The sequence below is a fragment of the Somniosus microcephalus genome, chromosome 9 (genome assembly GCF_052327205.1).
Source record: "Somniosus microcephalus isolate GS21.2 chromosome 9, FLI_Smic_1.0, whole genome shotgun sequence".
Classification (NCBI taxonomy): Eukaryota; Metazoa; Chordata; class Chondrichthyes; order Squaliformes; family Somniosidae; genus Somniosus; species Somniosus microcephalus.
This window is the reverse complement of record NC_140995.1, coordinates 135823220-135837551: the sequence shown is the minus strand read 5'-3', so window position 1 is coordinate 135837551 and position 14332 is coordinate 135823220. Positions and strand designations below refer to the sequence as shown.

General features: G+C 39.8%; 2 protein-coding genes across 2 annotated transcripts in view; one reads left to right on the top strand and one right to left on the bottom strand.

Annotated features, from left to right (window-relative positions):
* Positions 1-2532, top strand: part of hsf2 (heat shock transcription factor 2) — a 43711-nt gene extending 41179 nt beyond the window's left edge. Inside the window, exons 11-12 of the mRNA XM_085997288.1 lie at positions 927-996; positions 1511-2532. Of these exons, the coding sequence (XP_085853414.1) occupies positions 927-996; positions 1511-1803 (363 nt within the window). The 3' untranslated portion in view covers positions 1804-2532. The remainder of the gene's footprint in view (positions 1-926; positions 997-1510) is intronic.
* A 2207-nt stretch (positions 2533-4739) lies between these two features.
* The window catches only part of serinc1 (serine incorporator 1), a 43148-nt gene continuing 33555 nt past the window's right edge, over positions 4740-14332 (bottom strand). The window contains exons 9-10 of the mRNA XM_085997289.1: positions 7476-7700; positions 4740-6472 (exon numbers count right to left, since the gene is read on the bottom strand). Coding sequence (XP_085853415.1) covers positions 6334-6472; positions 7476-7700 — 364 coding nt within the window. The 3' untranslated portion in view covers positions 4740-6333. The remainder of the gene's footprint in view (positions 6473-7475; positions 7701-14332) is intronic.

The window sequence follows — 14332 nt, the reverse complement described above, 5'->3', positions numbered from 1 at the left end:
AAAAAGCCTCGGCACCGCCGGGCACTTCAGCTAGTATATAAATAAATAAGGCCGTGGATATTTTTTGTTGGAAACCTTGACCGTTATAAAAGGTACAATCAAGGTGACTGCATTCCTCTTGACCAATTGTACTTTTCTTTTGTATCCACGCTACTTATGATCATATTTAATATCAGTTGGTTTCTCATGGAACCAGGATATAATTTACTCGTATACCATATTGTTTAGCTGAATCAAATCATTCAGGGGATAATTTTCCAAGTACATTGCTGCAGCAAGGAACCTCACCTGCTACCAGCATATAGGAAAATATAGCCTCTAGTGTTTCGTTATCACATAGAAAGCTAATTGTAGCTTTGTGTGTGTGATGCTTGGGTTCTGGAAACTCACTTCCAAAGGAAATATCCTGGAATCTGATCTTTATTCCCAAATCTCCCCTCCAACTTGTGCACCTGATGTCTACCAGTTTATAGAATAGTTTCTTGATTTCTCCTATATTTTACATGGAAGCATCTGTAAGCATTATTTATCTTTGTCTTACTTCATCATTTGATCTGCTGTGCACTGACTACCATCTGAATGTCCTTGAATTATATGGTTTAGTAACATAATGAAGTTAAGAAAGCATAGTGCTGAAATTTGTCTTCACCTTTCGTAACAATGATCCTAAAAGGATGAGCCTATAGTAGAACAAACTGAGATCCATGGGGACAAAATTAATTTTAGTAGTATTAGGGTCACATTAGAAACCTTAAATGCAAATTTAAGTCTCTCCTGGATAGAATGGAATGTAACTAGAAAGTTGGTGAGGTAAGCTGTGCACTCCTAAAACATGCTGAACATGTTGGAGCTACATGTAGTTTACACAGTGATGCCAGCTTTTAAATTTAATGTGTTCACATGTGAATTTCTTTTTCTAATGCCAGGTATCTGGAGCAAAAGACAACCTTAATGGAACAGAACATAAAGTGGATGAAAGCAAGTCTTCTGATACTGGTCAGTGATTGTAGGATTTGTTGTATATTAACTGGCATAAGAGTGCAACAGGAAGCAGTTGTAATGAGATTAGATCTGAATTTTCCTGTTCCTCCTCCTCCTCTACGTCCCCTTTTCCTGGGAGCTGGATGGGTACAGCATGCCCGAACTACACCGTACTTGAGCTAAGTGAATATGCAGAATTTGGTAGGTCAGGTCATTCGTGAGGCCCATTCATACTGTGTCGCCCTATTGGTCCTAATCAAAATAGTCCTAGAAGGACTTTTGAGCATTATACCATCTTGAATGGGTGTACTTCCTCTGACAGAACACATCATCTTGAGCCAGCCTTGGAGTTTCTTCCTGGTATTGGCAGCAATTGTGCCTATTCAGAAAAATGTTTTTTTTTTTACACTATTAGTTTAATACAGCACTTGGTACTATATACAAAATTTATTGTTGAAAGATTGCTGTCTCTTGGTTTTCTGCCCTTCCTCTCCCCTTTAAAAAAAAATCTTGTTTGGTTTATTTGCAGGAAAGCAACTGATGCAATACAATATGTACCCTGTACTAGCTTTCCTGGATGGAAGTGCATCAACTATATTGGAAAAGGAACACACTACTTCAGGCCTTAAGTGTACATATGAAGATAATCATCTACAGGGAAATGAGCTAGTAGAAGGGGAAAATGAGAAAAAAAAGACAAGTCAACTTTTTAAATTAGAACCACTCACAGAAGAAGAAGCAAGTGAAGAAACACTGTTTTATTTGTGTGAATTGGCTCCTTCAAATACTCTGGATGGTGAAAACTCTTTACTGGACAGTTAGCCAATAAGTTAAAGGTTCTTATCCATACATCCAGCTAATGACTAACTTGAAACATTTAATTTATATTGTAAGATTGGTTTGTGTAGTTCATGTCCTGTATTGATTCTTGTAAATATGTTGCATTCAATTTTTTTGCTAATATATGCAACGTACTTTGTTCCCTGTATTCTAAAAAGTCCATCAGAAATGCAGCTTTATTTAAGTTTGTCAAGTGACCTTTTGTACTATTGCTGTGACATTACATGGCATTGTTTTATTTTTGTTACTGATGACAGCAATGTATGAAATTGAAATCTGTACCTTGCAACTTGTGTATTGTACAAAAAATGTCACATTTGCCCCAAAACTAGCTTGGGACAACTGAAAGCACCACCCTACATTCCATGAGTTTAAAAAAAAACTGTTACAACTGTATACTACTCCCTGTTTTAGATAAAGCTTGGCCGATGTTCATTGAAATGTATTATAGCTGATGTAACCAGATTCATGAACACCTTTGCAATCATTTTTGAAGTGTAGAAATATTACATCTCATCTACAAATAAGATTCCATGCATTTCTTTGGTGTCTACATTTTATTTCTTGAGGGATAATTGCTAAAAAGTGTAAAGTATGATATATTCCCTTTAAAGTTGTCCAACGGCCAGGGTGCTACAGTGAGATTTCATTTTGGGTTGTCAAGAGTCATACTTAAGTCATGTTTATTCATAGTAAAATGTGATTATTTTGGCTCTTGTGTCCTGATTGTAACTGTTGATGACAACTGCTGCTGGAGTATCTCTTGGCAACTGCACACTTGGGCCAGTGCTCATAAGAGTGCAATGTATGCAAGTTTGCTGACAATACAAAGCTAGGTGGGAAAGTAAGCTGTGAGGAGGACACGGAGCCTGCACAGGGACATAAACAGGTTAAGTGAGTGGGCAATAAGGTGGCAGATGGAGTATAATGTGGGGAAATGTGAGGTTATTCACTTTGGTAGGAAGAATAGAAAAACAGTATTTTTAAATGGTGAGAAATTATTAAATGTTGCTGTTCAGAGATTGAGGTGTCCTTATACAGGAAACAAAGTTAGCATGCAGGTATAGCAAGCAATTAGGAAGGCAAATTGCATATTGGCTTTTATTACAAGGGGGTTGAGTACAAAAGTAAGGAAGTCTTACTACTATTGTACAGGGCTGTGGTGAGACCACACCTGGGAGTACTGTGCAGTTTTGCTCTCCTTACCTAAAAAAGGACATGCATGCAACAAAGGTTCACTAGATTGATCCCTGGGAGGAGAGGGTTGTCCTAGGAGGAGAGATTGGGCCTATACTCTGGATTTCAGAAGAATGAAAGGTGATCTCACAAACAAGATTCGGAGGGGGATTGAGGGTAGATGGGGAGAGGTTACTTTCCCTGGCTGGAGAGCCTATAACAAGGTCAGTTTCTGGATAAGCCATTTAAGACAGATGAGGAATTTCTTCAGAGGGTTGTGAATCTTTGGCATTCTCTACCCCAAGTGCTATGGATGCTGAGTCATTGAGTATATTCAAGGCTGAGATAGATTTTTGGAATCTAGGTAATCAAGGGCTATGGGGAATCCGGCAGGAAAGGAGTTGAGGTAACTTGAAGATCAGCCACAATCTTAGTGGAGGGCAGAGCCGGTGCAAAGGGCAGTATCTCCTGCAAGAACTATGCCTCCACCATCTACAGTAGAAGAAATCTAAATATATATATGTACACACTTTTTTAATCATGTAACTAATAGGGGACATGAGGAAAGAGATGTTCCATTCACAGAAAATATAATGTATACTGGGAAGATATTAGCACATGATAGGTAAATGTAATTCAAGTTCCTCAGGGCACTGTCCTAGGTCCAACCATCTTCAGCTGCTTCATCAATGACCTTCCCTCCAACAAGGTTAGAAATGGGGATGGTTGTTGATGACTGCAGTGGTCAGTGCCATTCACAACTCCGATACTGAAGTGGTCCATGCCCACATGCAACAACACCTGGATGACATTCAGACTTGGGCTGATAAGTGGCAGGAACATCTGCACCACACACAAGCCAGTAATGACTATCTCCAACAAGCGAGAGTTTAACCACCACCCCTTGACATTCAACAGCATTATCATCACTGAGTCCCCCACCATTAACCAGAAAATTAACTGGACCAACCACATACTGTGGCTACAAGAGCAGGTCAGTGGCTAGGAATTCTGCAACAAATGTCTTACCTCCTGACTTCCCCAAAGCCTTCCCACCATCTACAAGGCACAAGTAAGGAGTGTGATGGCATGCACTCCCATTAGCCTGGATGAGTGCAGCTCCAACAACACTCAAGAAGCTCAACATCCAGGACAAAGCAGCCTGCTTGATTGGCATTCACTCCACCACCAGCGTACCGTGGCTGCAGTGTGTATCATCTACAAGATGCACTGCAGCAACTTGCCATGGCTTCTGTGGCAGCACCTCCCAAACCTGTGACCTCTTCTGCCTAGGACAAGGACAGCAGGTGCATGGGAACGCCACCACCTCCAAGTCACACACCATCCTGACTTGGAAGTATATCACCATTCCTTCATCGTCACGGTCAAAAGCCTGGAACTCCCTAACAGCACACGGACTGCAGCGGTTCAAGAAGGCAGCTCACCACCACCACCTTCTCGAGGGCAATTAGGGATGGGCAATAAATGCTGACCTTGCTAGCGCCACCCAGATCCCATGAATTATTTTTAAAAAAACATGTGGCCTGTATCTTTTAACACTAGGCACATGATCTATTCCTGTAGTAGAACTAAAGGCTTAAAACTAACTGTGAGTAATGCCACAGGAGAGTAGTAATTTTAAAATGGTGGTACAAGAGTGGAGGTCAACATCAGTTGAGTTTTGGACTTCAATGCTTCAGGCAACATACCCTAAATTAATTCAGATTGGAGAACAAAGAAACTGACTTGCTTTGGCAGGGTTTATTTGAAACAGTTACAACACATGGTTCACAAAAACAATTCAAAAGTCTTACAACAACACATAATTAAATCCTAATCTTTCAGAATTTCAAAGTGGCTGATGCTTACAGGTATTAGAAGTTCAATTTTTTTAAAATTAAAAACCTTGTCCAATCATCTTTATATAGTTCCAGAAAGGTATCTAGTTATCCCCCCTCCAAATGTATACAGCAGTAATTAAAATTAGAAACAAGACTGAACAGGTGATTTAAGATTAATTCTGTTCACTAAGTGATGCCTAAAATTTTTTTTTTTTTTTTTTTTTTTAAATAGGCCAATGCAATGCTGAATTTTTTAAATTAAGAAAATGGGAAGAAAGCTTTCAAAACAATCCAATCAATGCCAATGTTTTTACCTCTGCTCCTGAAAAGGCCTCAGAAGGATCAATAACTTAGGGATTAGACTATTTTTCAATAATGACATTACTATAGCTTTCATCACTTATGAACAGATGTATAGTTCCTGTTTCATATCATGGGGGGTGTCTCAATTACCAATATACATGCAGCAAAGACAGTGGGACTTTGAAGCACAAAGACAATTAGGCAATAGGTTACATTGAGTTCCTATGTCTGGAGATCCAATAATACAAATAAAACTTACACCAACTAATATAGTTTGGAAATTTATACTACCGAAGCCAACAAGCCTTGGGTCAAGTTATCACTGCAGACATTGGGAACTCATTTATAAATTCACTCCATACAGTTTGTAACATCAAACAAGATTTTTTTAATACTGTTTACAATAAAATCCACAACCAAATTCACCCATTCTTAGTAAAAAGGGATTATTTTCACAACCATCTCCATTTTTTTCTAAATGGCTGTACCAAATCCTGGCTGAGATTAAAGCAAGACCAGTCAATTATTAAATGTCAGCAGTGTTGGCTGACTGTTCAAACTTACATGTAGGTTTAGTAAGTGCACCCCAAAAAGCTACAGTGAAAACAATAACTCCTACAATACTTAAGTGTTGCATTTGAAACAGCACAGCAATAGTCAAATTTATTTTGCAGACCATGGAATCTAAAATGTACACAATGCTGACAAGCCTTTTCCTCGTCACTGCTCAGCCAAGCAGAAAACTTCTATACAGACCAGTTACACATTTCTCAAGACTCAACTGTATCTTAAAGCAAACTAAAAAGTTGCCTTTTCCTCTTTAAAGAAATATTTACTAATTAATATGTGCACAACAATTCACTTTATTTGGAGATTCAGTCACACTTTCTAACATCTAAATAGATGTAAAACATTTGATGACCTGTGTTCATCCTATTTCAGTACTCAGTTAAAGGTTACAAGGATAATCTGCATTTAAGGTGGAGTTCAGCAAAATCCCTTTTAAACATTTCACAGCTATCATGAGTAATTCCAGTCATGCAATAAGGGGAAAAATAAATTCTACCACATGGTAGCACACCCATATTTAATTACAGTGTCATCTTCAAATACTGCCTTTAATTTGAATTTTAGTCACAAGACAAACTAGGCATGGCAAGAGAAAACTACATGCTTTTTAAATTTAAGCTCTTCAATCAAAATCACGAGTTGTCAAAACAAGTGGAGCAACCAGGGTCCACCCATAGAGAATGATGCAAATCCAGCTCGAAGAAATCTTCACCCAAACGGATGGCCATTTACTAGTCATCATTTCATATGAGGAATCAGGGCTGAGAAAAAAAATACAAAATGTAATATTTATTGTCCTTCATGCATTCATTTGTTAATGTACACCATATTCAGCTACTTTCCCCTATCCCCTCCTTGCTGGGTTTGGTAACAGGTGCAAGCTCCCTCCACTACTTTGGCCAAGTGGCTAATTTTCTAACTTTGTGCTCCTTGCAGGATTCCTAGCCCCCTGCCCCAGGAGAGTGCATATCAGAAATTCTAAGCATGATTTTCCAACCATGTGTGTTTAGAAGATGGCGCACAATGCACACTGGAATTTCTGATATGTGCTCTCAGCGGGTAAGGTTTCCTGCCAGGAGCACAAAGTCAGCAAGTTACCCAAATGATGGTGAGCATCATGATGCTCATCAACTATAAGGGGCATTGTAGCCGAGTTCAATTCTCACCCAAAATCCACATATGCAGCAGGAGTCACCAAATAGTAATCAGCAGCAGGAACCATAGCTGATTAGGGCCACTGAGACAAAACATACAGCCCAAGATGAGGGCAAGTATTCTGCACAAACCAGGATCAAATCGGAGAACCTCCTCATCTTTATGGCTTAGTTCCACAATGAAAAGCAAATTTAACAACTAATCCATTAGGGGAACCACACATTCTACTTTAACCACACATTCTACTTTAAAATGTATCATGTCATTAAAGCTACAATGCCTATTCATTTCATTTTAAAGCACTTCCTAATATAGCAAAAGGTTTAATAATTTAAAATATTAGCCTATAATCTCTAATTGCGAGGGTGGAATAGAGTTCTATTTTTATATTTGTTTTTAATGTTGGACCAGCCAACTGCTATAAATATTTGTTGTTTAGGTAATAAGCATCTTAAAATATGTTGCACATATATACACTGATCACATTATTTGCTTAGAAAAACAAGCAGTATATGGAATATTGAACCAGTAGCATACAGAAAACTACCATGTTTTGGTACTAGTCTATCAGCAGTAAATAAGATTTTTTTACTTAAAATGTTTACATACCTATACCAGTTGGTTAGTGTCATCATGATATAAAGGGAAGCCAAAAACAGCATAAAGTGAAAGAAGGAATAGCTGTAGGTGACACCATCTTTCTCATTGTCCTCTGCACGATGTGTATTATCATCCAGGGAACCATCACTTCGACCAACTCCTTCTTCTATCAGTGTAGATTCATCACTAGTTAGAGTCAGTTTGTTAACCTGGCTATTGTTTGATGTCCGGATGCTGAGAGAAAATTTAAAAGCTTAAAATCATGTTACAGGATCATATAAAAACAACGTACAAGAGCAGTTATTGAATAGTAAGTCGGTCGCTTTGGTACATTACTCTTATTAGCTTTCTCCTGCTTGCAATTACTTATCAACACTTACTTCACTCTAAATGGGGAAATATTAACTAACAAAGCAAAGGAATTTATCATAATAACAGAAAATGCTGGAAATACTCAGCAGGCCAGGCAGCATCCGTGGAGAGAGAAACAGAGTTAATGTTTCAGGTCTGGGACCCTTCATCAGAACTGGAAAAAGCTGGAGATGTAACAGATATTAAGCAGGTGCAGAGACAGAGGGGGAGGGTTTAGGAGGGGAGGAAGAAATAGAAAGAACATCCTGTACTTTTGTAAGAGGCAGGAAAGATAAAATGTTGCAAATGGGAATGGCAAAAATCATACTGCATGAAAAATGGGGGCAGGGATAATTATCTGAAATTGTTGAACTCAATGTTGAGTCCGGCAGGGTTGCAGCATTCACCTTGGTGTCCAAGGTTTATGACCTGGGACTTATATGGAAAACCTGGAGTTCTCACCCATTACCTTTACAACCCAAAGTAAGGATCTAGAATTAATGTTTTAAGGACAGTTTATTTGGAGGATGAAAAGAACAGAAATTAAAACAAGTGAACAACTGGTTTTAGAAGACAGGTTCTTTGCAGAACGTGATGATGGAAACTGCTAAAGTTCTGATTTGCTAGCAGCTCCAGGCATGTGTTAGAAATCAACTGACAAGGGACCAAATTCCCAAGTAGGTAACAGCTTAGGAGCATTGTACAGAAATTATTTATTAAGGATCCTGTGCGGAAGCATTTGAGCGAGTGTGGCATCAAGGAGCCCTAGTAAAATTGAAGTCAATGGGAATCAGGGGGACAACTCTCCACTAGCTGGAGTCATACCTAGCACTAAGGAAGATGGTTGTGGTTGTTGGGAGGCCAATCATCTCAGCCCCAGGACATTGCTGCAGGAGCTCCTCAGGGCACTGCTGCAGGAGTTCCTCAGGGCAGTATCCTTGGCCCAACCATCTTCAGCTGCTTCATCAATGACCTCCCCTCCATCATAAGTCAAAGGTGGGGATATTCGCTGATGATTGCAGTGTTCAATTCCATTCGCACATCCTCAGATAATGAAGCAGTCCATGCCCGCTTGCAGCAAGACCTGGACAGCATTCAGGCTTGGGATGATGTGTGACGTGAATGTTATTTGCCACTTAAGTGCCAGGCAATGATCATCTCCAACAAGAGAGTCCCGCTACCTCCCCTTGACATTCAATGGGATTACCATCGCCAAATCCTCCACCATCAACATTCTGGGGGATTGACTAGAAACGTAACTGGACCAGCAACATAAATACTGTGGCTACAAGAGCAGGTCAGAGGCTGGGTATTCTGCAGCAAGTGTCTCACCTCCTGACTCCTCAAAGCCTTTCCACCATCTACAAGGCACAAGTGTGATGGAATACTCTCCACTTGCCTGGATTAGTACAGCTCCAACAACACTCAGGAAGCTCAACACCATCCAAGACAAAGCAGCCCACTTGATTGCCACCCCATCCCACCACCTTAAATATTCACTCCCTCTACCAACAGCGTGTGTACCATCTACAAGATGGACTTCAGCAACTCGCCAAGACTTCTTCGGCAGCACCTCCCAAACCTGCAACCTCTACCACCTAGAAGGACAAAGGCAGCAGGCGTATGGGAACACCACCACCTCCAACTTCCCCTCCAAGTCACACACCATCCTGACTTGGAAATATATCACCGTTCCTTCTTGGTCAAAATTCTGGAACAGCCTTCCGAACAGCACTGTGGAAGTACCTTCACCTCATGGCTCACCACCACCTTCTCAAGGGCAATTAGAGATGGGCAATAAATGCTGGCCTTGCCAGCAACACCCACATCCCATGAATGAATTTTAAAAAAATCCCCCAGAATAAATTTGCAGTGTATCTTAGGTTCTGATCCAGAGGAAGTCAACAAGAGATATATATCTCAGGTACATAGAATATACAGCACAGAAACAGGCCATTTGGCCCAATCAGTCCATGCTGGCATTTATGCTCTACTCGAGCTTTCTCATCTATCAACATAACCCTCTATTCCCTTCATCCTCATATGCGTATCTAGCCTCCCCTTAAATACACTATACTAGTCACCTCAACCACACCCTGTGGTAGCAAGTTCCACATTCTCACCACTCTGGGTAAAGAAGTTTCTTCTGAATTCCCTATTTGATTTCTTGGTGACTATCTTATATTGGTGGCCTCTAGTTTTGCTCTTCCCCACAAGTGGAAACACTCTGTTTCTACTCAATCAAAACCTTTCATAATTTTAAAGACCTCTATTAGGTCACCCCTCAGCCTTCTCTTTTCAAGAGAAAAGAGACCCAGCCTGTTCATCCTTTCCGGATAGGTTTAACTTTGCATTTCTGGTATCATCCTTGTAAATCTTTTTTGCACCCTCTCCAGTGCCTCTATATCCTTTTTATAATATGGCGACCAGAATTGTACGCAGTACTCCAAGTGTGGTCGAACGAAGGTTCGATATAAGTTTAGCATAACTTCTCTTCTTTTCAATTCTATCCCTCTAGAAATAAACCCTAGTGCTTGGTTTGCTTATTTTTTTTTAAATGGTCTTTTAATTAACCTGTGTCACTACTTTTAGTGATTTATATATTTGTACTCCCAGATCCCTTTGCTGCTCTACCCCATTTAGATTCTTACTTTCCAAGTACTGTAATATGTAACCACCTTATTTTTCTTACTAAAATTTAATATCTCACACTTACCTGTGTTGAAATTCATTTGACAATTCTTGTAATTTGTTGCAGTTCTCCTCAGTATTGACTATCCCCTGAAATTCAGGGTCATCCGCAAATTTAGAAATTGTGTTTTTGATTTTAAAGTCTAAATCGTTGCTATAAATTGTGAACAGTGGTCCCAGTACTGATCCTTGTGAGACCTCACTTTCCACCTTCTGCCACTCTGAATAGCTACTTTGCCCCTACTCTCTGCTTTCCGTCTTGCAGCCAGCTAGCTATCCATTCTGCCATTTGTCCCTGACTCCGCATGCTCTGACCTTATTCATTAGTCTATTATGTGGCACCTCATCAAAGGCAAATCCAGATAAATTACATCTAGTACACTACCCTTATTACTTCTTCAAAGAATTCAAAGAACGTTGGTCAAGCAAGACTTTCCCTTTTGAAATCCATACTGACTAGTCATCGTTATATTTTTGGTACCTAGATGTTTTTCTATTTTCTCTTTAGTAGAGATTCCATTATTTTTCCAACTACCAATGTTAAGCTGACTGGTCTGTATTTCCCTGGACATGTTCTATCTCCCTTCTTAAATATAGGAATTATGTTAACTATCCACCAGTCCTCTGGCACTACACCTTTTTTCTTATGAATGATTAAATATGTGCAATAGTGCCTCTAGATTATTTTAAAATGCACAGATATAATCCATCCGGACCAGGGGCTTTTATCCTCTGAGTTTGAATAGTTTATTTAATATTTCTCCTCTTTATTTTAAATGCAGTTATATCATTTCTAATCTCTTATTCCGATGTCATGTCCACCCGATCCATCTCCCTGGTAAATACTGAAGCAAAAGTAATTATTTAATATTTCTGCCATTTCGCTATCGCTGCCTGTGATTTTATCCTCTCCATCCTTTAGTGACCCTATTCCCATTCTGACTTTCCTTTTTAAAAGTGTATTTACTATTTTATATTTTACTATTTTGTTTTATGTTCCTTGATAATTTAACTTCATGGTTCCTCTTTGCCTTCCTAATTGTTTTTTGGCTTCTCTCCGAATTTCTTCATATTCTCCCTTGTCATGCTCTCACCTGCTGCCCGTGTATTTAGTGATTGCTCCTTTCCTTACCCTCAATTTTTCCCTTACATCTTTATTCATCCATGCTGTCTCATTAGTGTTTAGTTTGTTCTTGTTTTTTTTACTAGATTCTGTTGAACACCACTTTAAATGTTTTCTATTGCTGTTCCACATCATTTTTTGAAATATTGTTGTCCATTTTATGTTCCCAAGTTCTATTCGCAGCCTCTCAAAATCGGCTTTTCTCCAATTTATTACCCTGGTCTTTGTCATGCTTATGTCCTTCTCAATTTATATCTTAAAGCATATTATATTGCCTAGATGTTCCCCTACTTTTACTTCTCTTATCTGCTCTGGTTTATTCCCCATTACTGGATCCAGTAGCGAATCCGCCCTTGTTGGGCTTCTTACATACTGGGTTAGAAAGAAGTCCTGTACACATTGTAGGAACTCCATTCCCTTATCCCCTTTACCTACCTCTTCTGGTCAATTCATTCCAGGGTAGTTGAAATCCCCCATGATTATTATTCTATTTCTTTTTAACTCATTTCCCTAATTTGTTTGCATATTTCTTCCTGCACCTCCCTTCCACTATTAAGTGGTCTGTAGACTACCCCCATTACTGTGACTGATCGTGTATTATGTATCTCTATCCACATGAATTCTAATTCTATCTTACTGATTGCTGCATCACTTTTTTCTACTGCCATTATGTTATCTCTAATAAGTACAGCTACTCCACCCTTCCCTTGTTCCCCTCTCTATCTTTTCTAAATATGTTATACCCTGCAATGTTTAATTCCCAGTCCTGATTTTTCTGTGGCCATGTCTCAGTAATCCCTACTATATCTGGTTCCTTGCAACATATTATTGCCTCCACTATTTTATTACGGACACTGTGTACATTGCTGTACAGACGTTTAACTCATTTTTAATAGCAGTTTCTCTCACTTTAATTTTAACCATCTTTTTACACTTCTGTTCTATAACTCTTATTTATTCCCTGGCCATTTATGTTCTCCCTTAGTTTAGTCTGTCCTATGCTCTCCCTTCCTGTTTAGTTTATATTTAGGCTTGCTTCATTTCTTGTAGATCCCTCCCCCATCTTACTAGTTTAAAGCCTTTGCCACCTTCCTATTTATCCTTTCTGCTAGAACATTTGTCCCATTCTGGTTCAAGTGGAGCTCCATCACATCGGTACTGGTGCCAGGGTCCCATGAAAAGGAACCCCTCTTTCCCATGCCAGCCCTTTACCCACGTGTTAATTCTCCGGATCTGTCCGTCTCTATGCCAATTTGATTATTACCCTTGATGTCCTGCTTTTCAATTTAGCTCCCAACTCCTGACACTCCCTCAGCAAGACCTCCTCCCTGTTCCTACCTATGTTGCTTGTTCCTACATGGACCACGACAACTGGATTTCCCCCCTCGAAATATCCCTTACCCTGGCACTGGGTAGGCAACACACCTTTCGAGACTCTCACTCGTGGCTGCAGAGGACGCTATCTATCCCCCTAATTATAGAATCCCCTATCACTACCACATTCCTTCTGAGCCACATGTCTTGGTCTGCATTGTGGCTGTTCTCCCCGCAGTCTTTCTCCTTATCCTCACAGGTAGAGAGTAAACCGGGTACAGATAATTAGCTTAAGGTGAAGAACCCCTCTGTCTCCCTCCATCGGATGATTTGTAAACCATATACACTAGAAATTTAAGCAGCTTTTGGAACTTCCATACAAAGAACTGCTGCATTCAGTGTTCTGCAAATAAGTAGTTCTAACTTTCACCTGTGAGATCCTCTGCAGGATGATTCAGTGAATGTTACAGATTAGATTTGCTGTTGAGAAAAAAAGGACTGCACTTGGTGCATAGGAGGAGAAAGATGCAGTGGAGTCAGTCGTTACAGCTCTCTCCAATCACATATTAATAAGATTGCACAAGTTATAATTTACTTCAACAACACCATTTTACCAGGAATTAAACTAAAAAATTAACATGCAAGTACATGCCCAAGATCTGCCAAACTCAGACTAAACAAGCATGGATTTGCAAAAATTGGAATGGAAGAGGAAAAATTAGCTCTATAAGTCCTGCAGGGATGCATATAGGATCACACAAAAAGAAGTTAAAAGGTTGATGAGGGTCAAAGGGAGACCTAGGAAAAAAGCACACCAGCAGAAGCAAAACATAAAACTTGACTCTAGTACAGGAAACTCTTTTTTAATCCGGCACCGGCGTGGTGCCGGTTTATCAAAAAGTCCGGATTACAGAGTTATAGTTAAAAGGTACGAGAGCTCCGTACATGTAGTGTATGTACCCGTCTACCTTTAAGAGAACTATTGTATGTAACCGTTCACCTTTAAGAGAACTATTTTAGGTGTGGCACTACTTTGTTTGGCTTCTGTATACGGTAATACCAACGGTGACCACACCAGTATATAAGTGTTGTGCCAGGAGTTATTGGGCAGATTCGCCCTGACCTTCGAATAGTAAAGTCCTGTTTTAAGTTACTCTTGGAGTCTGTGTATTAATTAACTAAACAACCCACAGACTTTACAGTGGCGACGAGTCCGATCGTACCCTGCGGCAACAATAATTCCGAAGCAGTTAACGAGCGTCGAGAAGAGGCAACCGCCCTCGTCATTCTGCTGGGAGAAAACTCGAGTCTGCAGAGCTGGAAAGGAGGAAGAATTCAGAGACAAAGACTTCCATCAGCAACAGGCACTGACTGTCCCTTCTGCCAC